Genomic DNA, 26,669 nt, shown 5'->3' on the forward strand with positions numbered 1-26,669 from the left:
GACTAAGGCCCGGGTGCTGGATCTGGCCCAATTGCCTTCTAAATCTGGCCAGCGGACAGTCTGGGAATCAGCGTGTTTTTACATGAGTAGAATGTGTCCTTTTATTTAAAATGCATCTCTGGGTTATTTGTGGGGCATAGGAATTCATTCATATATTTTTTTCCAAAAGATAATCCGGCCCCCTACAAGGTCTGAAGGACAGTGGACCCTGCTGAAAAAGTTTGCTGACCCATGTTCTAGTACAAAGAACATTGGGTAATTTTTATTTATTAAACAAATACTCAGGCTTTTCTAGGCGCTATCTAAACTCATTTACTTGGGAGTAAGTTTCACTGAACTCAAACTTACTCCCAACATACAGGCAGCAACCGTTTTAGGCATGTCCAATATTTGCATGACCACATACATGTATATCATGCTGAACCCAGAAGTCACCTGAAAATGTCACAAAAAGGGGTAGAACAGGGCAGGGCAGGGGCAAACAGGGTGTTTGCAGGCTTTTTTAATGGGTGTTCCAATTATATGCAATTTCAGTCCTCAGTGGTCAATTTTCCTTGCCAGCTACCAGTATGCACTGATTCACCGCCCTGGGAATGCGATGGGCCATGCGGACGCCCTCAGCAGGCTACCACTACCGGAAACAGGCCCCGACCCAGCACCTGCACAAGAGGTTATGAGCCTGGAGCTGCTTCCCGAGCGCCCCATTCAGGCACAAGAAGTTGCACACCATTCCAAGAAAGATAGGGTCATCTCCCGGGTCCTGGACTGGGTGTGGAGGGGATGGTCCAGCAGCAGCCCCGGGCCAGAATTCGCCGGCTACACAACCCGCAAACATGAACTGTCGGCCCACACGGGGTGCCTGTTATGGGGAAGCAGGGTCGTTGTTCCCCAGCCCCTCCGCAAAAGGGTCCTCACAGCCCTACACGAGACACACCCAGGGGTAGTAAGAATGAAGGCCCTTGCCAGGAGTTATGTGTGGTGGCTGGGGATCGACGGAGAGATAGAGGCCTGGGTCAAACACTGCCAGGCCTGCCAAGAATCCCGCCCAGATCCCCCAAGGGCCCCAGTCCAGTCCTGGGAGTCCGCCCGAGCACCATGGTCACGCCTGCATGTGGACTTCGCTGGCCCCTTTCAGGGGAAAACATTCTTCATAGTGGTGGACTCCTACACCAAATGGCTGGAAGTCGCACTGGTACCGTCCACTTCTACGTCCGCAGCCATCCGGGTACTACGCAGGCTGTTTGCAACCCACAGGCTCCCTGACACTTTCGTCTCAGACAACGGGACTGCATTTACGTCAGGAGAATTCCAAACCTTCACAGCACAGAACGCCATCCGCCACATCCGTTCGGCGCCATTCCACCCTGCCACCAATGGCCAAGCAGAACGCATGGTGCGGACCACCAAGGACACCCTTCGCCGCATGACGCAAGGGGATTGGGAGTACCGCCTTGCCACATTCCTTCTAGCACAGCACAGCACCCCCAGCTCAACGACTGGCCGGAGCCCCGCTGAACTACTAATGGGTCGGCGCCTTGCAATCAGATTGGACCGCATTCACCCCGATAGAGCTCAGGATGAGGTAGTGGTGGGGGAAGGCAGGAACCCCCGGACCTTTGAGGCCCAGGACCCAGTGTACGCAAAGAATTTTGGGGCAGGCCCAGCATGGGTACCCGCCACAGTCACCAGGGTCACTGGCCCCGTGTCGTACGAGGTGCTAACAGATGGGGGGCAATGCTGGCGCCGCCACTGCGACCAGATACGGCGACGATTCCTGGGAGAAAACCAGGAGGAGGACAGGTCAGAGGAGTCCCAAGGGAACAGTGGGGCAGTGAGGCCCATAGAGCAGCAGGGGCCAGCAGGAGAGGCAGAATCAGTAAATACAGAGAGGACCCGTGAGGCCGAAAGGACACTGGAACCAGAACCACGACTGAGCGAGCCGGTTGCGCCAGACCATACAGCCCCATCACAGCCAGCATCCTTGGAACATGAGCCAGAACCTGAACCCCGGACCAGGGAACACCCCAGGCCGCAACGCACACGTAGGCTGCCAGCGTACCTCGAGGACTATGAATGCGACCTCCCGGGCAGGACTGGAACTTAGAGGGGAGGGGTGTTATGTACTGAGTTGAATAGGATCCAAACTGCAGCAGTCTGATTGGTCCTAGAACAATGGGATCCAAAAGGCAGCAGTCTGATGGGTCCTAGAACAATGCAGCAGTATGATTGGTTGGCAGGAACCACCCAATCATGCTCCAGATAGAAGTGAATCCACAACCTGATTGGCTTACAGTAGAATTCCGGAATTAGCCAGTCATGTGCAGCCCATTGTGTAAATAATGTATATAAAGCAGATACCTTGAGGGGACTTTCATTCATTCCTCCTCACCACTATGAGCTGAATAAAGAGCAGAAAACGGCTAGGTACTAGATAGATAGATAGATAGATAGATAGATAGATAGATAGATATGAAACCGAAGTCTCCCATAGTCATGAACACGAGAGAACTGCATGGGCGGGAGGGGGCGCTGCGCAAGGCCCGCCAACTGGCAGTTGGGGATGGAACGTTGCGTGCGGAGCGAACCCGCCTCGCGCCACGGCACGTCGCGAGCGCGCCCTTCGGACACCCGTCCCCGTCCCTCCCCCTCCCCGCGGGAAGCGCCACCTCACCCAACCCCTGTTCCCGCCCTGTCAGCGCGCGAGCTGTCAGTTGAGGGCGGGCGAGTGGTGTGTCCCCGACGTCATATGGGCCGCCAGCCTCCCATTGGCTGGAGCGGCCTCACCAGACTGAAATGTTGTTCTCGGGGCTACCCAGGAAAGCTCCCTGTCGGCTTCCCCCCGCCCCTTCGTTCGCCGCCGCCGCCGATACAGTAGTCAGCGCCGCGGCGCCCCCTCCCGCGGAGAGAGGCGAGGGAGGGCTCTGGCGCGGCCGGCCCTGCGGCTGCGGGTAGGTCGGCTGCGAGTAACGTGACTTCGGGGCTCGCCGCTTTATAAGCCTTTCAGCCAGGCGCTGGTGGCGCGCGAGCGGGGAGAAGGGAGGGACCTGTGCGGCTGAGGGAGACGGAGCCTGGCTGAGCAGGTAGGCAGGCGGGCAGGAGCGAAGGGTAGGGGAAAGGGGCGGCGGGGGGAGGGCTGCCACCCCCGCCTGCCCGCTTCGGCGGCTGCGGGTGCCTTGAGGACCGTAAGTCCCAGGCACTTAGCCTCCCTATACAGGGGGAGTCTATCTCCGGGCGGTAGGTGCTGACGGGGCCGGGCAACCAATGTGGGGGAGGTTATGGCGGGTATGGGGGAAGGAGAGAAATGGCTGCGGCCTTCGTCCCTCCTTGGTGGTCTTCTCACCGGGGAGCGCGGGTGGCGGCGTTGGGGATCAAAGCTGGGCTGCATTGCTCCTCCAGCCCCTTTGCTGCGTTTTCGCCGCTGCCCCTGCAGGGGGAGGGATGCCCAACAAGTAGGAGACGCGAGCACGCAGCCCTATCTCTCGCCCCCTCCCGTATTTGTTCTCTATGCTTTGCACAAAAAGAAAGAAAGGCGCCCTTTTGCAGTAAAATAATCGGCGGGCATCTAGCCTGGGGCCGCTGCTGGAGGAGAAGGAAGGTGGAAAATGCTCCCCTCGTTTTGATCCCGTCTAGGCGGATCATCGAAGCAGTAGTGAGCCCCAGACGTAGCTGTGTGGAAGATAAAAGCTTGCCAGCACCTTCCCCACCTTGGTTGGTTGCAACAGGCATATCCTACGAAGGTGTTATGTATCTGTAGAAGCCGGGGAAAGGCTAGGCAGGGTGGGTTTGTGGTACTCGCACACACAAATCATCACATAGGCAGCAAACTTGGCAAAAGGCCTGGGATGGCCACGTGTCATGTATGATTTAGTTGAGATTCCTGCATTGCAGAAGATTGGATTAGATGACCCTCCCTCAGGGTCTCTTCCAGCTCTACAATTCTATGATTCTGTTCTTTGTCTGTTTCCTTGGAAGCAGCAGTCACGGACTTCAGTGGGTCTTTCTTTTAAGTATGCATGCATAGGATTGTAATTTTTAGAGATGGAAGGTATGTGTGAATCTCCAGCACTTGGGAATTTTGACCCTGTTGTCATTATTTTACAGGTGAAGATCTAAGCGTTCTCCAAAAAGAATAGGTAGCGGGTACTTAAGTCCTCCCCAAGTGTTTTCAATAAATGGGGATGGAAGATCTAAATAGATACTTGAAAAACCTAACACAAGGGTAGAGGATAGAGCATAGAGCAACTATCAGTTGCTCCTGATAGGCATTCAATACTCCTAGCTTTCTGAAAGGCTAGTTTCTCTCTGGTGAAATCTTCCCAGGAATGAAAGCAGTCTAGGAATGCTTGCACTTTTGGTTTGGGTTGCACCCAGCTCTCATATGTGGGAAAGAGAATTGTCAGGCTATTGATTCTAGAGAAAAATTGGACCTGTTGCCCTCCAGCAGTAGGAGATCCCTGGAAGCAGTACAATTCAAGTAATCCCTCCCAGGGCAGGGGACTGTAGCAGAAATAACTTTAGCTTCAGGTGGATAAAGATTAATATCCAGTTGATAAAACTTTTCACTAAAATAATTTCCAGGGGCAGGCATGTTAGTCAGCTGCAGCAACAACAGCAGTCTTTTGACATCTTAAAGACTAACATATTTTATAATAAAACTTTAGTCTTTAAGGTGTAGCAAAACTGCTTTCTTTTAAACTGCAGGAAAGAAGATTCCACCTAAACATTAGGAAGAACTTCCTGACAGTAAGAGCTGTTCGACAGTGGAATTTGCTGCCAAGGAGTGTGGTGGAGTCTCCTTCTTTGGAGGTCTTTAAGCAGAGGCTTGACAACCATATGTCAGGAGTGCTCTGATGGTGTTTCCTGCTTGGCAGGGGGTTGGACTCGATGGCCCTTGTGGTCTCTTCCAACTCTATGATTCTATGATTCTAAAAGAAGGCAGTATTGGAAGCCGTGGCCCAAACACCAAAAGGAAGATCCTAGCAAGTTCCAATAGGCACGTGGACATCTTAACAGCAGTATAGGTAGTCTGTTAAAGGTTTTCCCAGATCAGGGCATTGTCTTCATATTGTGTCTATACAAATAACAAGGGTTGCTTGTAGCTTTGTATAAATTGCTATGCAAGCAATAGGTTTTTATAAAGCAAAATGTGTTATTTTGATCATCTAGCATGTCTAGTTTTACAACATCAGAATGGATTCTGGATCATGTATGTAATGAATGCTCTTTTGAGGCACTTCAAAGTTTTCTCTCTTCTGAATTGGAAGGGCCAACTCACTGGAGATGTTAGTAATCTGCTGGAGGGGGAAAATCAAATTGTGAACTCTTTAGCTATTAGACCAAGCCATTGAAAATCTGTTTTATAAGTATTGATTAACTGTTCCAGGTCATTGATGCTGGGACAGCTTGGTGTTACTCTTTTAATATGTATAAGAATCTAAAGGCTCCAGTATTTTTGTCACTATATAAGCATCACTGTTTGTATGGCAATTGACAACTTCATGTGAAATGTCTGAAAACATGCTATTATATGCTTGTTTATATTTTTGTCATGGTGTAGGGGCATGTTTAAAGCTCTAGGTAGATGTTCCTACCCTTCCTTTTAAGAAGCTGAAGGTAGTGCACATGGTCCCCTGTCCCATTCTCATTTTATCATTGAAACAGCCTTATGTGATAGGCTGGACTGTGAGAGAGTTACTGGCCTAAGGTCACACCTTGAGCTTCATGGCTGAGTGGGGATTTGAACCTGTTTTTCCTCAGTCTGGTCAAACGCTCCAGCCATTACATATACTGTTGCTTAGAATGTTTGGCAATAGTAATAGTAATGCCAAGCAATATATCATTTTCAGTGTTCAGAATGACAGTTGCATACATTATGAGAACAGTCCTTACAACAATCCTGCATGGTAAACAAGCATTACCCCAACATCATGGGATGAGAACTGAGAGCTCTTTCCTTAAGATCACCTTGTGAATCATGACTGAGAAATCACTTAAATTAATGACCTCCTAGGTTGCAACTCATTCTCTTAGCTACTATGCTGTATTAACTACAGTGTATCCTATCCATCAGTGGAGTATTACCCGTATTCAAAAATTGTCTTGGGCTTCCACACCTCACCTGGAAGTGAACTCATTAACTATTCTCTAGTGTCCAAAGCAAGGCTATAGAATATTCTTACTTCCTAAAGTACTGAATATGACCATAGGATTGTTGGGTTTTCTTCATATGTTTTTCTGACCCTGACTTCTCATTTGTAAAGAAAATTCCTATATCTCATGGTAGACAAGTACAAACCATTAGTAGTTACACAGATAAAGCACATGGCATACTTGATTGCTGGCTTTGCAGCCGAATGTTGGCACTAATAACTTCTTGATGCCCCTTTCAGAAATCTCATGGAGAAGCCTGTGTCCAGAACAGAAGATCATACCTGGAGTTGTTCCTGTACTGCCAGGAGAAGGCAGAGAACCCCCTTAGGTGGAAGTGCCACAGGGCTGGCAGCCAAAGTGGGCGAAATGTTGAGCTCGTCTGTCTCGAGTTCTCCTCTAAAACTAGTGAGTCACAGCATGCGGAACCCAAGCAGCTCAAACCTTGGCAGTGGCACCAGCAGCAGTTTGAACTTGAGCAGGGACGTAGTGCAACGGAGCCTGGTGCTCTTTGTCGTTGGCACTTTCCTCGCCCTGGTGCTGAACTTGCTGCAGATCCAGAGGAACGTAACACTCTTCCCCGAGGAGGTCATTTCTACAATCTTCTCCTCTGCTTGGTGGGTGCCCCCTTGCTGTGGGACAGCAGCAGGTAAGTCACCAGACTAAACTTTGGTTGTTTGGGAATCATTGTGGAAAGAAAGCATTGGCAGTTCTAGACGTTGGATTGTATTTTGTCGCTGGGTAGTATTTGGGACCCGCAACTTGCTGGGGTTTGCTTCTTGAGTCTGCTGCACTCTTTTCAGGATTGGCCATGACTTAAGAGTCTGCATGCTTTGTTAATGCCATCTAGCTGCTGAGCAAATTGAGAGAACAATCGGATTAAGCAGAAGCATGTTGTCGTCTAGAAAAGAGCAGGGATGTATAGCAGGTTACTTTCGTGGGCTGATGCTGCTTTAAGAGTTGGCAGTGTGGTTGGTCCTGGATTAGGGAAGAGTTTCCTCCAAGCTATTGTCTGTCAAAGTTTTAGCACAGGAGCTTGCATGACTCATCACCACTCTCTGCCTTATGATTGGTTCCCTTTTGAAACTGGTGAGTCGCATGTTCTCGCTCCTATTGGTTGCCTGCCTGAACATGCCACATACTTGAATCAAAAACAAGGAAGTCACATGTTGCGGCAGCAGAGGATGGGAAGTGAAGTTTGGCTAGCTGCCTGTTCTGAGAGCAGCTGCAGCAGCTTCATTTGCCAGCAGAAATGTAAGGGGATTTCCTCCTGCACCGCCCCCTTGCAAAAGCTGTAGCATACCTAGGACAAAACGCTTAGTTAAAATAGAAATCTATTTTGTTATATAAAGAAGCAGAACAAATAGCTGAATGTTAAACAACTCCTGCTGCTAACTACACAGTGGCTTCAAATGGCACTATAGGGGAGCATTAAAACACAGCTGTATTCTATTAAGTAGAATGTTGCAATGCTTGGCAGAAATGTTTGAAGTGTAAACATAAATCTTTATGTTGGTAAAACTTTTGAAGAGAGCAACACAGAAAAGACATGAAGGAGAAAAGCCAAAATTTATCAAGCTACCCCAAAAGTTCATCATGTCATGGAGGCTTTAGCTGAGATTCCTGCATTGCAGGGAGTTGGACTAGATGACCCTTGGGGTCCCTTCCAACTCTACAGTTCTATGATTTTTAATCCAATGAAGGTTTAACCCAATCTCAGAACCGTACTGGCTACTGCCATTCCTTTTGATTACTGTCTGAATTCGAGATGTTATTTTCTGGCAACATAAAATTTAGTTTTCTAATAAGTTTCTGCAGTACAAAACAGCTCTTGCCAGTGCAGGGTGGCACCTGCCCCTTTGGCTGCAGGTGTTGCTCTAGAGCAGGATATATACGTATGTGTTTCTCAAAACAGGTGGCTTCAGTTTTAGCCACCTCTCTGCATCATGAGTAAAGCAGATATTCTACACAGAAACAGCCAGTGTTTGTCCCATAGTATTGTGTGCCCTCTGAAATGAAACAAAACCAAGTTCTGGCCCAGGTGTCACCAACCTAAGGCCCATGGAGGCCATTTAACCCGCAGTGCAGGGACTATTCCGCGGCACCAGAAATCACTTCTGTGCAGCCTCGATTTTCGGCGTCTGGGCATGCACAGACGTGATTTCCGGCATTGCGCTGTGCCGGTCCGGCCCACGGAGGATCTCCGCGGGAGTGATCCAGCCCATGCCCAGTAAGCCTTGCCAACCCCTGTTCTAGCCTGTATATTAACTGCTGTCACTCAGAGGCCAGTTGAAATGGACTTAACCTTTTAATATACAGTGGTACCTCGGGTTACATACGCTTCAGGTTACAGACTCCGCTAGCCCAGAAATAGTACCTCGGGTTAAGGACCTTGCTTCAGGATGAGAACAGAAATTGTGCTCCAGCGGTGCGGCGGCAGCAGGAGGCCCCATTAGCTAAAGTGGTGCTTCAGGTTAAGAACGGACCTCTGGAACGAATTAAGTTCTTAACCCGAGGTACCACTGTACTCCTGTTGTTGTAACTAAACATGTAGAGCAATAGTTCTGTCTGGCATTAAGAGTTTCCAGCCCAGCTTCAGTTGGCCATGTTGATAAGGAAACTCTTCATACTGGGGAAAAACACTGTGGGAAAATAGCTTTATGTGTGGCAGTGAGTGGGAACCAAGTCACCTGATAAGGCTATTTAAGCAGCTGCTGTGTGTGTTGGCAGCTTACCAGGTAGTATTGGGCTCCAACTTCCATCAGCTTTACTCAGCATGTCCAGTGATCAAGGATGTTGGGAGGTGGAGTTGATCAACATTTGGAGGGCCACACATTAGGCACCCCTGGTGTACACTGTCCTGTAACAATCTGAATGACTGGAATGATTGGAAGCAACTTCTGCTAATAAAAACTGGCTGGTTGCTCTAGAATGCATTCTTCAGTGATGCCTACAGCCAATAGTTTACCTGTTAACTAGCAAAAGTGCTGTAACAGTCAAATGCCTGAACTTTGAATTTTAAAAAAATTCAGTAGTACTTAAATGTGTTCCATGTGGATATATTTTTCAGAGGAAGGGAGGGTGTATGTGTGAAATATCTCTAATAAAAAGTCAGAAGAAATTTGGGCTCTTGGTCTAGGCAGCTAATTATTACTGTTAAAATATTGATTCTGCTTCTACCTGAGGCTTACATTTTCTACCAAGGAACAGAAACAAACTTCTTTTTAATATAAGCAGTGTAGTATATACACGAATAAATTAGTTCCTTTTGTAACTTGTAAGATTCATACATGTTCCACCATAGTCCCACATCTTGAAGCATAACATAAGAATATGTGAAACACTATACAATTTGTGAAATATCATTAGCAGACACAACAGTAGGGAAAATGGGTTCTAGTCTGCATAAGACTTTGGCATGTGCTGAATAGATTTATATTTACAACAGCTTGGATATTAAAACTGTATGAACAATTTCTCCTTTTTCTTTTACAGCTGTTATTGGCCTGCTGTATCCCTGCATTGACAGTCATCTTGGTGAGCCTCACAAATTCAAGCGAGAATGGGCCAGTGTTATGCGGTGTATAGCAGTCTTTGTCGGCATTAACCATGCAAGTGCTGTATCCTTACAATGATGTGATTAATGTCCATATCTGGTGTAATTATAATGGAATTTATTTATAAAGTTCTTGTCAGTCTATACTTGACCAACTTCAACCGAAATGTGGAGAAATTCAGCATGAATGTGGAGAAATGACTGGGTTTTGAAATCCTTATTTCTGGACTTGTGCCTCTAGAATAGTCACTTGAAATGGATTGTGTGTCTCACAGCAACGTCCTGTACTGGGAAATGCTTTGAAGGATCTGGGATAAGGCTTCTTGGACTGGCACAAAGAAACCACTTGTCTGCCTATAGTGAGACAAGGGCTTGATAGTGGCAAGTAGGGCATTGCTGATTGTATCAGCTGCATTTGCTGTTCTTAGGGCTGCAGCTGCTGTTAACACAAATTTCTCCGCTAAGGTAGCTAAAAGGTCCTGAGGATTAGGGTGGTTTATAAGACACATAAAAAGTTAGTAGTGCTGTGAGTAAAAGGAGATTTAAAATAAAAGAGCAGGTGGTAGCCAACTAAATTTTACTCAGAGTAGACCCATTGAGTAATCCTTTCCATTAGTTACTCAGATGAGACCCTATGTTAAGTGTGTCCATTAATTTCAAGTGGGTTTACTCAGAGTAAAACTTAGTTTGCTACAGCCCAGCCTGTTTAACAGAATAACAGCTCTGGGCTATTGGGATAGAATTAGATTATGTCACAGACTCCACTCAATCGGTGGTCTGAATTTTTCACACACCCAAATCCTCACTTGTTAGTAGAGTCGAGTAGGGCACATGCATGAATATGTAGCATTTGCCTTTTTCTCAAATAAAGCTTGTTAGTGTTTTTGCACTAGCTTCTCCTTCAGATATGTCCCAGGAGTTCACTTTGAATTTCATTACAAGAAAATTAGCACCTTATTTGAAGAGGCACTAATTTACTTGCAATGGTCCTCCTTATATCTTGACAGAAGCTGTGGGGAAAATTGTCCCCTGCAGGCTAATGGTACCCATTTGCTACTTTTGACCGTTGCTTGAAGTGATTTTTGCATTTGTATACTGCATATACAGGTATACATGTACAAAAGAGGAATGTATGCAACACAAGAGACAAATAAAATGTGAAAGGGGTGATGGTGTAGACACCATCTAACAGCACTGAAGCAGAAAACTAAATCTGGCTGTGTCTGAAGATTGTTATGATGAGCAAGAAGAAACTTGTCAGACTTCAAGGCTGCAGAATTTTCCTTAACTTTCTTCTTAGAAATTGGATTTTGCAAACAATATCCAACTCTCTTTGACCCTGGCAGCTTTGTCACTGGGTCTCTGGTGGACATTTGATCGTTCAAGAAGTGGTCTTGGTCTTGGAATTACAATAGCTTTTGTAGCTACTCTGATTACACAGTTCCTTGTCTATAATGGAGTTTATCAGTAAGTATCCCATCTTGTGACTTTAAATTGTCTAACTATTTTAAAGTAAAAATTAGTTAAATTTGACTTGCATTCTTAAGCAAAGGTGTGTGCCCACTCTGCTGCTAAAAAATGAGAGTTATAAGCCACTCTGTCTTAATGATAGTGTGCTGCTGCCTTGTACAAGATTACAGTGTCTTTATGCTAAGTGGTTGGATCACTTTAAGCTTGATTCTAGGTGTGTTCCATTGAGAAAATAGGAAAGAGACATTTGTGCAGAGAAGACATGAATTGTTCGATTTCTATCCCTCTAAGCATTCTGTAAGCTTTCCCTATTTACACAGCATGAGACGTTTAATCCCTTTCACCACCCCTGTGGTAATAATACAGGATGTGACTGTACAAATAGAACTGTATCTTCTACAATCAGATATTTAATTCTGCTGACAAAATGTAAGATGGCAATATTGAAATTCACAGAACTACCACTTGTTCCAGCATAGCTAAGTGTTCATATTAAAAGACAAACCTTGTTGCACAGATATTAAAACTGCAGGCATGTCTCACTTTCTTATATCTTTCTTTAGGTATACATCCCCAGATTTCCTTTACATCCGGTCTTGGTTACCATGCATATTTTTCTCGGGAGGTGTGACTGTAGGAAACATAGGACGGCAGCTAGCTATGGTAATTATCATACAATCTGTGTTTAGCCATTTTTAAAAGGGAAATTAAGTTGATGAGTGTTAAACCTGTATGCAGGACATGTTATTTGGTGACTAATAAGAGTAACTGGTACTTTACAAGGGCGTGACCTACGTGACCTGAAGTACATCATCCTAGCCTTGGTCTTTTGGGTGCATGGGAACCAACTCCAGGGGACCATGGATGTTTGAGCACCCACAATGATATAATTGTGGGGACCTGGTACCCACAATGTCAGTGAGAAAAGGTGGCAGCAGTGCTGCTTCCAAGAGAGAAGCAGTTCAGTTCCACCCTCCGCAGCCAGCCAGCAAGGCACCCTTTTCCAGTGGGGGAAGCTCAGGAGCGAAGGCAGAGTCTCTCTGCCTCCAAGTCCGAGCCCCTCCCCGCGGAAAAGGGTGCCTTGCTGGCTGCAGAGGAGGAGGAAGAGGAGCTGCCACCCACCACAACGTGGATGTGCAATGTCACACACACACACCTGCACATAGTGCACGTGACATCACATGATGCACTACATGCAGGTGTGTGCGTATGACATCGCACATCCACGTTGTGGTGGCAGGTACCCACATATCTGGCTCCCATATCCTTACTCCAGAGGCATACAGTAACAAAAGGCAAATGTCAGGGAGGGCAGTGATGGTAAGTCTCTTCCCCATTCTCTTAGAAGTACCAACTGCTGGTGCAGGTTTAGCTTGTTTACAAGAATGCAGTTAAGTTTCAGCGTAATGTTAAACATTAAACTGCAATAACATTTTTGGTTTTGACCACAGGGTGTTCCTGAGAAGCCTCACAGTGACTAAATATTTGGATCTGCACTGAAGGCAGGCGAAGATCAGTTTTTGAATCTGAACTAGAATTTTTTTCTTCTTGAATAACCTGCGTGAGCTTCCTGCGCAAATGACTGGTGAAAAGATGCTTATTCACCTTAGAGCGGCCAAGAGGTTACCTTGATGTTTTTTCCTAGAAGCCTCTGGGTTTGACTGTTCTGTGGGAGAAGTCAGTACAGACATAATGCATAGCAAGTCCATGCTTGGTGACCATTCTCCCAAGTGCTAGGTTCCTGTTGGAAGTCATTGAACCAGCTGCCATATTTCAAAGCCTTGAAACAAAACTTATAATTACAAGCTTTGTACAAGTGCCCAAAGAAAGTTGGTTGGTGCTGAAAGGTGGAGTACATGGATGGGTTTAATAGGAATAGTATTTATCAAAATGTCCTTTTAACATAGGGTTGCCTTAAAATGAAGGCGATTAGAGTAAAAGGTACAATCCTTCAGATGTTGTACGAAGGAATAATAACTATAGGCACAAATCACAGTTCCCTTGGAAAACATTCTTTGCTTTCTCCACTGAAATAAAGGAGAGAGGTGTAAGGAACTCTACCTATTTCAGTGTGCTTTGGACAGGAGTACTTATCCGAAGTGCTTTGATTTGTGGTTTTTGAAAACCTGTTCTCCTTGGAAGTGGGAAGCAAACTATCTTGCAGACAGAAAAGCAATAGGTCTGTCAGCTGCTTATCAAACTGATAGCGTGGTCCCTTACCACTTCCCTGCTATTGGATACACAGCCAAAATTGATTTTTGCTCAGTAATGTATGTCACTGCAACTCTGTTGGGCAGGTCCTCAAGTGACTTTACTGATAAGCCTGTCCTCGGAGTGTTACACCAGCCTAAGAGGAGGGCATTCCTATGTGATTCCTGTTAAACTATATAGCAACTGGACTAGTTTCAGGGCCCAAGCAGTAGAGGCCATGATAGGTGCAGAGCAGGCCAACAGTGTTACTTAAGGCTTATCTTAAATGATTTTTGCTTTACAGTGTGTTTTGGAGCAGATCACTGCTTAGTGTTTGTTTTTCGCAACCCTATAGAACTTGCAATCTGTGATTGCCTTGTAAGGAAGAGTGCTTGTCACTACAATACACATTGGGTGTTTCTTAGTAGTTTCATGGTGAGCACAATATTCATTCAAATAATATAGACAACAGCTGACCTAATGTAAAGTGCAATGTACAGTTGAGAGAAATCTGAGCCTTGTTGTCTCCTCTTTAGTATTTCTTAGTGATATTGAAGAAGAGTTTTGAACTCATTTCAATGCTGCATGGAGGCAAAAATCAGCAATAATTTATCTAGTAATGCTAGTTTGTATCATCTACTAAACCCTGGTCTTAAAAGAAATACTCCAGTCTTGTAGATATGGTGTACAACTGGAACTCTTACTGACTATTTTTCTGTAATAGGCAGTTAGATGTTCTTCTGCTTTAGCTTCTTGCGGCTTCTCATTTGTTTAGGTTCTAAACTGAGTCTAAAAAAACCCTTCCTCCAGTTTATGTTCAAGGAAACCTCCTCAAAAGCAGTGTTTCTCAAACTGTTTGAACTCTGGTCTCCTTCTTAATTGTCTGCACCTTCCAGGTCCCCCAACCTACTAATAGCCCTTTGATCTTTGGTATGTGGGTGCACAGAATCCTTGTACACAGCAATATAGATGCATCTTGTTGCTGTGGTTCTAAGGTTCTGTGATTGGGGTAGTAATGCTGGCTTTTGAAATGACTAAACATATTGGACTCCCTCCAAAAACCAGGCATCTGGTGAGGAGCTTTCTCTGTTCCAAAACTCCCAAATATTGCCCACTATGTGGTAGTGTCCATGGTTACCATAGCAGTTGAGGTGACTGCCACACTATGCTCTGTTGCTGGGAGGAAAGTGGTTCTATCTGCTGCAAGATATTTTTCCCACTCTGGAATTCCTCCCACCTGTGGTGTGTTGTGCCTTCTCAGGAGCATAGTTTGAGAATCATTGTCCAAAAACTCTAGGGATGCTTAGAAATTTACTTCAGGGGCTTATGGGTTTGTAAAAGCCTACTGCAAAGGAAAGGCAAGATTTTCAAGCTCTGAAATTCTTCTCCTGATGGGATTAAAATCCAAGCTAGAGGAGAATTGTTTTCATATTTCCACTAGCCCTTACAGTGCAGCATTCCTCCAGAGAGCTACACCTTTCATAGTCCCCTTGCACACTGCAATCAGATATACAAGATGACAGAAGGAGAGAGGTAAGGGAACAACTTTCCCATCTCGTTGCACACAGGAGTTCATTTCAGATCATCTTGTAGGTGAGCTAAGGAGTGCTCATTCAACTCTATCTGAAATATTTTTGGAAAATGCTAAAAAATGTTAGTGGTTTCTTTGTTCTTAAAGGGGAGATAGGGAAGACTTGAAGCAGTAAGGTACAAACTACACTGAAGGACTTTTATTACAGTCTGTGGTATTACTGAATAATAAATTGCAGCCTTTATTGGTTTTTAAAAGGCTTGGGGAAACCCTTTCTTTACCAATCTAAATAGTCCAATAATGTTTCTCAAGTGAATATACCCATGTGAAAATGTATCTGCAAGACAAAAGCCACCATATTCTCTAAGTTTCGTTTGAGATACAGTGGCACAGGAGGCAAATAACTACTTTTCCATGTCAACACCTTAGTACACCATGTAACTAAAGAGGACAATTGTAACTGTAAATATGTAATCATGAAATCAATAAGTATTTTATTTGTAAATTGGTGTTTTGACAAGACAGCCAAAATATACACTAGAAGTTCAATCTTGCCAATACTTGTAAGTATCTGAACCAAAGTGATCAGAATTTGTGTTATATGGAAAAATATGCGTTGGGGGAGAATTGCACTATTCTGGGTTGGAATCCTTTGATTCTCAGACTCGGTAGTTTTTTTCAACAATGTGTGTGAGTGGTGGTTTTTTAAAAAAAAGAAATTAAAGGTTTCAAACAACCATTTCTGTCTCTTGTTTACTTAGATATTATAATCCTTTTGAATGACAGCAATGAATGATCTGACTGGGGAGAGTGCTAAAACCTTAAATAACTTGTCTCAAACACTTCATTTTAACTGCCTTTTCAGCTGTGAAGAGGCAGGTAGCTCCACAATTAGCATTCTATCAAGCTATCTAATGGCATGCTCTACATCTTTTTCCAAATTGAGGCAGTTTAGTTATGTACAAAATTCTTACTCAGATGCCCAAGGAAAGTCTTTCTATCTCGTATTGGCATCTAACTTATGTACAGTGGTACCTCGGTTTAAGAACAGTCCTGTTTACAAACAATTTGGTTTACGGACTCTGCAAATCTGGAAGTAGTGTCGAGGAAGAGTCCACGGAGGCTGTCTTCCTTATGGAAGCAAGCTGCGTGTCTCACCAGGCTAAATAATCCAGTGGTGCTGGCTGCCAGGTATCTGCCTAAATAGCATCTTTCTGAGATAGCTATTCTCACCCCATCAGCTAGGAGCACCATACTGCCATTACTTAAGGAGGACTGGCTTTCTTGAACAGCTAGGAAGAAAACTCACTTTCCACCGCTGTTGGAAAGAAGTTTTATATTCAAGTGCTGATGGAGGCCAGTGGACACAAGAAGGCAAACATAGGTAACTGAATTTGAACATACACACACTAGCTATGGCAACAAATGATGCTGCAGACCAGGAATAGAAAAGGCTATAGCCTTCCTAACTGAATGCTTTAAGGAAACAGTAGGCCATGGCCAGATGTCCTAACCAATACCAGTCTCCAGTGGGAGGAACCTGTGGCCCTCCAGTTGTAGGACTGCTGTTACCATTTCTGATCATTGGCTCTGCTGCCAGGGGCTGCTTGAAGATGTAGTCCAGAAATATCTAGACGATTGTGTCCCTAAGAAAAATTAAAACCAGCCTTAAACAGGTGTGGATCTGACTCTTTCTAGCCTGTCCGTCTTGGTTTTGTCAAATACTTTTTACACTCTGAAAAGCATTTGTTGTTTATGAAGTTCACAACTGGTGTGTTTATGAACTTAAAAACCTTAGTTGACATACAGAGCTTTGTCCTTGAACAACACCTCTTAAAGGGCAACCCAACAAAATGTCTTCTGGCCTCAGTGCTGTTATCTCATTCCCATTCTGAAGAATATTGTAATAGCCTGTGGATATCATAATAGCAATTTGCCCCTTCTGAGCAACTGAAATGGTATGCCCTGCAGTTTCTTATATTTGCCTGTAGGGTTAACTTGATAAAAATGAAGGGAAACCTTTTGTCATGATCATTCTAATGTTTCTTCAGCTTGCAAGAGCTCCCTCTGGTGACTAATTGAGTCCATGTCAGCTTGAAACATCTACAGAGAGTTGGATCCATGCAAAAGTTCTTCATTCCCAAAATATAAAGGGAATGCTTTCTTTAACACAGTTAACCATACAGAGTCCTTTTCAATCTTTCTAGGCTTCCTGTTCAATGTAAAGCTTTCTCCATAATTGCCATTCTAGAAAATGTTTAACCTGTTGGATTCTTGTCTCCCACATAGCTGTTTGAAACAGAGAAAGTGCAGTAAAGAAGGGGAAATGGCAGTTCATTAGGATCCTAGGGCTTCCTGTCAGCTGGTGCCCAAAGAACTCATACAAAATCTGTCTTCTGCAAAGCACACGATGCTAATCCCTTTATTTTTCAACCAAATGGCTCAAACAAAAACATACTATCACGAAAACCTCAAGTATGAATAGCTTTTCTCCCCCCCCCTCTCTCTCAGGACCACCAGACTACTGGAATGTCAATGTTTACAATAAAACATGAAACGAAGGGGGGAAATTCCTAGCTGTATATGACCTAATACTTCCATGCTATAGAGATGAGAGAATGAGTATTGTGGTGTGACAGAGCCAGTGTGGCATAATGTTTAGAATGTTGCACTAGGACCTGGGTTCAAATCCCTGCTCTGCCATGAAATACACTGGGATACCCTGGGCCAGGCACTGCCTCCAAGCCTAACCTACCTCACAGATTTCTTGTGAGGATAATGTAGGGAGGCCCCATTGTGCTGTGCTGAAGGGATGTACCCGGCTGAAGACCCCAATGCCCTTTGGCCTGGTGGTGCAGAAGTCACTGTGAGGATTGGATTAGTCTCCCTTCACCTTTGCTGTATATCAGCAGCTGAACCGAGCCCAGCCCAAACTGAGCAATCTGTTGGCCTGTCTGAAAAGTCTGGTTTTGAAATTAATTGCAAGTCATTGTGTACAGGTATATTACTTTAGCCCATAAAGGAGAAAAATAGTTGCTTATTTCAAAGCCTGAAAGCAAGGGGCTTTACCTTGGAGGCACAGGTGAAGAAGAATGTGGCAGATGTTGTACCTGCTGACTAAATGTGTTTTAACGGAGGCCCTCTGGAAGCAGAAGCTTCAATAGAAAGAAGTGAATAGCAAACATCTGGGAAAGATTACAAAAGGGAAAGATTTATTCTGTACTGAGACTGCTAATGGGTGGGCACTACCAGGGGAGAAAAAATTAATTGCTTCAGTAACTGAATGAAAAATTAAGTTTACTTCCACTTTGGGCTCTGGAAAAAAATTAAATGTTTGCATAGTCTTCTCTGATCTGCAAAACTCTTTCTTTGATCCAAAGGAAATGTGTCTTGCTTCATTGTACTGGTCAGTTGGAGAAGCAGCTTGAACACCTGGAGTGGGGAAGGAAGATGTTTAAGCTCCAGTATTCCTAAGCTGCCTCTCCAAAGGCATCACACGAACCCCAAACATCCTAGAGGGAAATTGGCCTGCGCCACCAAGGGCATCAACCTGGTTTCTGGTGTCACTTTTAGCACCTTGCAAACACCTCCTGCTATCCTATGGTGGTTTCAGCTTACTGGCAAATTATGGAAATATAAATGCCACCAAGCAAACAGCTGCTCACATAGGAATTCAGACAATATTCCCAAACACATCCAAAGGGTGTCCCAGAGCTACTAACTAAACTTAATTATAGGCCTATCAGCTTCTTGCCAAAGAACAGAAGTGGGAATTGTGATACAGCCCCCCATTGTTGCTTAAGATGGGATGAAGGGAACCATTGGAAATGGTTAACAGATACTCTCCAGCTGTTGTTTTTTGGCTTTATTTCTTGACTTTGTACCACTGGGTAGACCAGTGGTAGGGAAGCTATGCTACTGTATGCCAACTCTCATCATTCCCAAAGAAGGGAATAAAACTTGGGTTGACTAGATGGATCCAGGGGGATGCTTCAGTTGAGAAGGGAGCAGTACAATCTCCCTTGAAGGAGGCAGTTGTGCATCCCCTCCTTAAGTAGACTTCCCTGCGTGTTAGGAACCTGGCCCTTGATCTGTAAAGGTTTCTCCACCCCTGGTATGTGGCATTTGGATGGTTCTGGGTAATGGTCATGGCTATAGCCCTAAAGAGAGCAGTCCTCGACTGCAAAGAGGTCAAGATCTTACCAAGAATAATGATTCCTGCTGCATGGCTGGGCTCTTTTCTCCGCAACCACATGACAAAAATGACTTTGAGTGCCTCAAGAGCACAAAAGCCACTGGTTGCCTTTCTCCAGTCCTTAGGATGGTTCCTTGCTGGTTGGGGGAAGCAGTTTGCAAAAAGAGGAAGAAAAACAAGCTGGGAAGGAGATGCGTGTTAGAAAATTTCCATGAAGCTCCTCAGGAAAAGGTCCCCCATGGATATTTTTAGAAAAACAAAATCAGGCAATCTGCTAACGAATATATGACTCCAAATTCCAGTGCCTAATTAATCAGAAGCCAGTGTAGCTAATAATGATGGGAGGGTGGGGCACAACATCATTCTAATTAATCAGCCTGGAAATGAACATTTCAGCTCTGGGAAGAGGAGGGGGAGCTGCTGCTGTTTCCCTACAGCTTCCAAACATCACTCTCTCCCCCCAAGTTAAGGTAATATGAGTTCCGCTCCAGAAGATTTCCCCAGGTGGTCAGTGGTGGGTTCCTTCCTAAGAAGGCCACGATGGGGATTTTCCAGATCACCTTCCTTCTTTAAGGAACAGCTAAATGTGAAAGGGGAGAAGTTCATTTAAATGTGATCATTTCTCCAGAAGGCCCTTACAATTGTCTTTGAGCATCTCTCATAGACTTTTGAATGGGGTTCAAGGAGCTGAAATGAATTTATACCCTGCTTTATCCTTTATAAAGGTTGATACCAAAAAAATTCCAGGTGCTTGAATGTTCTCTGAATGTTTTCACAATATTGGTTTTCAGTATCATGATGTTTGATTTCACTATCTGATACCTGGCAGTTGATAGTTTGCATTATTTGACTGTGGGTATGAAATGGTGTTTAATATTCTAAAAAGGAGGCGTGGTAATTTATGTAAAAGACAAATACAACCCCAAACAGCTATTTAAAGATGAGGATGAAAGAATGATTGCTAATGAGATAACATTACAAGGTGGGGGGGATTGATAATTGGAATCTACACACTAAATGATAAAATATTGGAATTTTATAAAGAATTGGAAGAAAAATTGTTTGATTTCATGGATCAAAAAATAATTTTAATGGGTGACTTAAACGGGGTAGTCTCATTAGAAATGGATAGGACAATAAGAAACACGGATTCAAAAGAAGGAAGACTACCTCTGACTTTTTTCAATTTGGTGGAGAATTTAAAATTGACTGATGTTTGGTGATTTAGACACCCATTTGAAAGAGAATATACCCATTAATCAGAGCCAAATTAGTCTGCCAGAAGATTGACTTGATAAGGCTATCAAATGAGTTAACATTGAGAAAAAGAACCGAAATACAATCAAAGACCTTATCAGACCACAACCCAGTGTTACCAGAGTTAAAAGGAGAAGAAAACTCCACATTCAGGTGGAGGCTAAATGAAAGTCTTCTAGACAACCAAGTAACTATGCAAAAAGTGGGGGAAATCCTGAAGAACTATTTTGAACTGAATTTGCATAAAGGGACAGAACGAAATATTGTATGGGGTACAAGCAAAGCAGTAATGAGAGGCTTTTTTTATTCAGCAAAGTGCATACCAAAAATGAATTCGAGAAAAGGTGGGGAGAAATTATAGAGGAGATGATAAAAAATGAAAAGAGTTGATTAAGAAACCTGGAAAGGACACAATAAAACATAACATAAAAATGTTACAGGCACAATTTTCAATGTTAGTGAACAAAGAAATTGAATGGAAAATTAAAAGGTTGAAACAAAGAAATTTTGAATTTGCAAATAAACCAAGGAATTTGCTTGCTTGGCAATTAAAAAAGAAGCAAGGACAAAATATGATAAATAAATTGGAGGTAGAAGATAGAATAGGGACGCGGGTGGCGCTGTGGGTAAAACCTCAGTGCCTAGGACTTGCCGATCGCATGGTCGGCGGTTCGAATCCCCGCGGCGGGGTGAGCTCCCGTCTTTCAGTCCCAACTCCTGCCTACCTAGCAGTTCAAAAGCACCCCTAAGTGCAAGTAGATAAATAGGTACCGCTTTATAGCGGGAAGGTAAACGGCGTTTCCGTGTGCTGTGCTGGTGCTGGCTCGCCAGAGCAGCTTCGTCACGCTGGCCACGTGACCCGGAAGTGTCTTCGGACAGCGCTGGCTCCCGGCCTCTTAAGTGAGATGAGTGCACAACCCTAGAGTCAGACACGACTGGCCGGTACAGGCAGGGGTACCTTTACCTTTAGAAGACAGAATAATAGATCAACCGAAGGACATTAGAAGACTATTTGTGAAATATTATTCAGAGTTATATCAAGCCGGCAAAGAAAATAAAGATATAATTGAAGAATATTTAATGAAAAGTAATTTACCTAAAATTCCGAAGGAAAAAATGAATGATCTAAATGTACCTATAGCGATTCAAGAGATACAACAAGGGATCAAGTACTCTAAAATAGGCATCTCTAGGACTGGATGGCTTATCAGCCAAATATTATAAAAAACTACAGGACTTTCTGATACAACCATTGAGGGAAGTAATGAACAAGATACTGATCACAGGGAAAATTCTTGAATAATGGAAAGAGGCATATATAACATCACTCCCAAAACAAGACACAAATTTACTTTTGGTAAAAAAATTATAGGCCAATATCTCTGCTGAATAATGGTTATAAACAATTTGCCAATATTATGGCAAACTGTTTGAAAGGGGTGCTTAAAGAGTTAATTCACCATGATCAAGCCAGCTTTCTTCCTGGCCGACAGATGAAGGATAACACAAGGAATATAACTGATATAATAGAATATCTGGAGGTCAGGAATGAAAAGCATGCAGCATTGATGTTTGTGGATGCAGAGAAGGTCTTTGACAATGTGTCTTGGAGTTTCATGAAAAAAATTATAGAGATAATGAACTTTGGAGAAACCTTTTTAAGAGGAATTGATGCAATATATACAGACCAACAGCCAAGGTTATTAGTGAATAATGTAATATCAGAAATATGTACAATTACGAAAGGGACAAGAGAGGGTTGTCCTCTGTCACCATTAATGTTTGTTTTAGTATTGGAGATACAGTTGAGAAATATAAGACCAGAAAAAGAAATAAAAGGTGTAACAGTTGGGTGCAAAGAGTATAAACTGAGTATACCAAGGGTGTTGGATAAAATGTACAAGTTTGGACAGGTAGCAGGATTTAAGTTAAATAATTAAAAAATGAAAGTATTGGTTAAAAATATGACTGAAAAAAGTATAAATGAATTACAACTAGCAACGCAATTAACAATTTTAAAAGGGTGACATTTTGGGGTGTATGGCTAACTTAAGAACATAAATATAATTAAGGATAACTATGTAATAACTTGGAAAGAGATAAAGAGGAATTTGGAGATTTGGGGAAGAATGAATTTATCACTTTGGGGGAAATTTCTGTCATAAAGATTAATGTATTGCCAAGAATATTGTTTTTGTTTCAGACAATACCTGTGGCCAGTGGGGAGGGACACTTCAAGCAACGGCAAAAAGATATAACTAAATTTATCTGGCAAGGGAAGAAACCAAGGATTAAATATAAATTATTAACAGATGATAAAGAAAGAGAGGGCTTCTCTTTGCCAGATTTAAAATTGTATTATGAGGTGTCCTGTCTCTGCTGGCTAAAGGAATGGATAACTTTGAAAAGCACAGGTATTTTAGACCTTGAAGGTCATGACAATAGATTTGGATGGCATGCTGCTCATTGAAATAAAATTATATGAAAATAATGTATAGATGGTACTTAACATCGGTAAAACTAGCAAAGATGTATAGAACTACTTCTAATGTATGTTGGAAATGTAAAGAAAAAGAAGGCACTTTCTACCACATGTGGTGGATGTGCAAGGTAACAAAAGCATTCTGGGAAATGATATATAATGAGTTGAAAAAAATGTTTAAAATAACATTTGTGGGAAAACCAGAGGCTTTTTTGTTAGGTATTATAGGTACAGGGATTCCGAAAGAGCAGAAAAGACTATGTATGCGATGACAGCAGCAAGAATACTACTGGCCCAGAGATAGAAAGAAAACAAAGTTCCAACCAGAGAAGAATGGCTGATGAAGATGATGGACTATGCCGAAATGGAGAAATTGCCTGGGAGAATCAGAGACTAGGACGAGAAGAAGTTTAGGAAAGAATGGGGGGGAATTTATAGTCTATTTAAGAGAGCATTGTAAACAGTTAAAAACTTTGGCAGGATTAGAGTAATACTTGTAAAAGACAAAATATACTGGAAAAATTAATAATAGATACAGTAAGTTGGGGCGGAGGGAGGATAAGTTGAATAAAAAGAGATGGACAATGGAAACCAGAGAAGGGCAGGGGGAAGTCAAGGGATTCTGAAAATCCTAAATGTAAAGGTGATTGATATGTTTAAATTGAATTTTGTTATGTAAAATTTAATTAAAATATATATTTTTTAAAAAGAAAATATGACCTTAACTCCTCTTGTGCACTCAAGAGTTCCAGTGGTACCTGGTCAGATAACTCAGGTCACAGAAACAGGCTGATTCACATAGCGAAATATTTAGCTGAACTGGGTGGGGTGGGGTGTTCTGGTGAGCAACCAAACAACTTTCTTATTTTATTATTAAGTTATTTAAAATATTTCTAGACCAGCCTTCATCTAAACAGACCCTAGGGCGGTATACAAGGTGCATGGATAAACCTGCTCATGCCATATATACAAATCCAAAACCATCATCATCAACGTTCACAATGCATTAGCAACATGAGAGGCGTCAATGACAATTAACTTAGCCATTTTAACTGCCTGGGCAAATGAAAAGCTGAAAATATTGTTACGGCAACACCACTGGTTAACTCTCTTGGGAAGGCATTCCAAAGTCAAGGTGCCACCACAGAAAAGACTCTTTCCTTTGTTACTGTGTAAAGTGCCTCCATTAAGGAAAAGGGCCTCAGAGATTTTGACAAGAGTGGGGAGCCCATGGTTCTCCTCCAGATATGGCTGGATTCCAAATCTCATCGGCCCCAGCTGTGAGCATGGACCACCGTCAGAGATTGTGCACTCCTGCAACATCTGTAGGACCACAGGTTTTCCACCCCTGTCAAGGATACTATGTGGCTCTGAAGGATATTCTTTGGCATTTAAAGATAGGGCAGAGCACCTTGAATTGGACTTGGAAGTGAATAGGTGTCCTCTCCTGGATAAAGAGGGGCTGAAATTACTAGCCAACAGCAAAAAATACCCTTTTGACGCCACTCCTGCAGGTTGGGGAAGAGCTTAAGAGAGGCGAGAACGTTCTGCTTTTCTTTCTAATTAATTGGATTTTTGCGAAACGAGGTGTCATGTCGATTAGTTCAGTCAGAATAACTTTGGGGGGTAGGAGACTGAGTGGATAATTCAATGTTAGCCAAAACGAGTGTTTGTTTACTTTTTAAAGAAAACCAGCACCGGGGGGATGTTCTTTTAACAAATTCAACCTGCGTCCTCCTGACTGTACAAAATTGGACGGCTGGACCTCGCTTTAACTCGCCGGATCCGAGCCCTCTACGGAATGAGCGTGCACCTCTCCGAATGGTTTAACTCTGTTCACCACGCGACTGGGACAGAGAAGGGGCGACGGGGGGGGAAGGGGATCTGAAATCCAGCCGAGAAAATCAAGCGTACAGTTTGACCTTTAGACTGGCAAAAAGGAGAGGGTACTGCCACAGATAGCCCGGCTGGATGCATACAGAGGACCAAAATCTCCTTGGAAGGAGGAGACAGAGTTCCGACGCCTGTTGATGTCCATGCGCGCGCACCTGCCACCAGCCACAGCCAGGCCCAGCAGGGACCGGTGGGAGTTGTAGTCCACTAACGGCTAAAAGGCCCCAGAAGGCTGGGGTGTGAGCAATGTGGCTGCACGCCTCCCTCTCTGCCGTAGTTAACCGCTGCAAGCTCAAGGCCTGGCCAAGGCGCAAAATCTGGGGTGAAACTGGGTCCCAACAAATCTCCTCTGTTGAGGGATGCCAGAACCCTGGCAAGCCTCGTAGACTGGAGCACAGACCGGGTCCTTTGCTCACTGAAGTATTTTGGGGTGCGGTTTCCTTATTTTTAGAAAGCAATCCAGTGAGCGCCACTCCAGATTACCGTACTTAGAAAGTAAGCCCAGCCCACCCCGCCATATATTGGACATGTTTTCAATACACATAAATACAATGCAAGGCTTGTAGAGGGTTCCACGAGCGATGCAAACTAAATCCACCAACATTGCAATCCTCTGCAGGCCCCATGGAGTTCGATAGGGCTTATTCTCAGGTTAGGTGTATAGGATTGCTGCTTAACTGCGCAACCCTACTCCGACCTGAGTAATGGGCGGGAGGGAGAGCAGGACCCTCTCCTCTGAGCGAGGAACTGGCAGGAAGTGAGGGCATCACGCGTGCAAGGCAGGGCACGGGCTTCTGCCTCCAGCCAGGCAGGCACCCCAGTGGAGGAGCCGCTTTCCCCTGCAGCGAAGAGGCAGGAGCCAAGTTGCCGCCTCCTTTCTGCGGGCAGTGATGCACCTTGGCAGCCCGCTGCCTGGGGTGACTCAGGGAAGCCATCGCTTGCTCCGCAGGCTTCTGGGTTTCTTGCTCTCTGAATGCCTGGCCGTGCATTTCTTGCACCAAGAGCGGCGCCCCATCCAGAACTGGCCACGATCCTGATGAGTGGGAGCGGGAAGTGCTTCCTAGCTACGCAGCCACCCACACACACTCTCTCTGCGGCTTGGCTGGTGTTGGGCCGCGCATTGTTGCAGCAGCCTTTCCCGACCCAGGACTGCTGAGCTTTGCCGACTCACTAGCTCTGACTGAAAGGCGGCGACGAGGGAGCGAGGGAAGGGGAGAGATCGGCGGCGCGCTTGCTGCCTCCCAGCAGGGTAGACTCGTATTTTGAAAGCGCTCTTTCCCCTCTCCTCTGCTGCCGGGTGCGGCTGGATCCGAAAGGGGTCAAGTGTCACTTCCTCTCCCAGTCAATCTCCAATATTCCTTGTAATGTTTTCAAATGGACGAATTCATTACGCCGGGCCGGCTGAATAGGGAAGGGGAGCCCTCGCGATGGGCGATCAATAGCTTCCCCTAATAGTTCGTTTTGCACACTGACCTAGGAAAGGATACGGAGCTGGGGCGGGGGCGGGGTGGGGAGAGACACAGAAAGAGGAGGGGGGCAGAGGCTTAGGTCACTAGGTTGCTTGGGATAATACCCCCCATCCCCAAAAGGGCCCTTTTCACTTCCCCTTTTGTATATTATAAGAACAGGGATTTTGCTAAGATCAGAACTGACGGCTGAGTAGCAAACAAGCCTTGGATTAAAGCATTGCGGGAGTCAGGGCCGTCTAATTTGTTACTCCCGGAAGGGTAAGAAAAGAATCCCTCTCATGACTTATGGGTGTAAACGTAGGTTGAAAGTCGAGGACTAGAAAGTTGCTGAACTGAAAGCGAACCCTTTAAGCACGAGGCAGGTCCCCCCCGCACTCTCCCGTTGTCCGACGTGTTCCTCCGGACCCAATAGCAGACGCAGTACCGATTTGGGCAGCCGGCTTTCTCCCCCAAACAATCGCTTTTTAGCCCCTTTCTCC

General features: G+C 44.5%; 1 protein-coding gene and 1 long non-coding RNA gene across 5 annotated transcripts in view; one reads left to right on the top strand and one right to left on the bottom strand.

The window, feature by feature from the left end:
* The first annotated feature begins 2,778 nt into the window (after positions 1 to 2,778).
* On the top strand, positions 2,779 to 15,633 carry INSIG1 (insulin induced gene 1). 2 transcript variants are annotated; one of them, XM_053359631.1, is made up of 6 exons: positions 2,779 to 2,948; positions 6,390 to 6,796; positions 9,643 to 9,767; positions 11,004 to 11,170; positions 11,737 to 11,836; positions 12,625 to 15,633. In XM_053359631.1, exons 1-6 carry the CDS (start codon positions 2,794 to 2,796, stop codon positions 12,652 to 12,654), a joined length of 984 nt encoding a protein of 327 aa, XP_053215606.1. In that variant the 5' UTR covers positions 2,779 to 2,793; the 3' UTR covers positions 12,655 to 15,633. The 2 variants fall into 2 exon arrangements, with proteins under 2 accessions (XP_053215606.1, XP_053215607.1); XM_053359632.1 differs by lacking the exon at positions 2,779 to 2,948 and adding an exon at positions 2,955 to 3,080.
* Positions 15,606 to 26,669, bottom strand: part of LOC128398493 (uncharacterized) — an 88,606-nt gene continuing 77,542 nt past the window's right edge. For 2 of the 3 annotated variants that reach the window (XR_008327145.1, XR_008327146.1), the window contains exon 2: positions 17,742 to 18,326. This is a non-coding gene — a long non-coding RNA (uncharacterized LOC128398493). Of the gene's footprint in view, positions 16,541 to 17,741; positions 18,327 to 26,669 lie in introns of those variants that run through there. The other variant, XR_008327144.1, reaches the window with a different exon arrangement.

This window comes from Podarcis raffonei, chromosome 12, assembly GCF_027172205.1.
Source record: "Podarcis raffonei isolate rPodRaf1 chromosome 12, rPodRaf1.pri, whole genome shotgun sequence".
Taxonomy (NCBI): domain Eukaryota; kingdom Metazoa; phylum Chordata; class Lepidosauria; order Squamata; family Lacertidae; genus Podarcis; species Podarcis raffonei.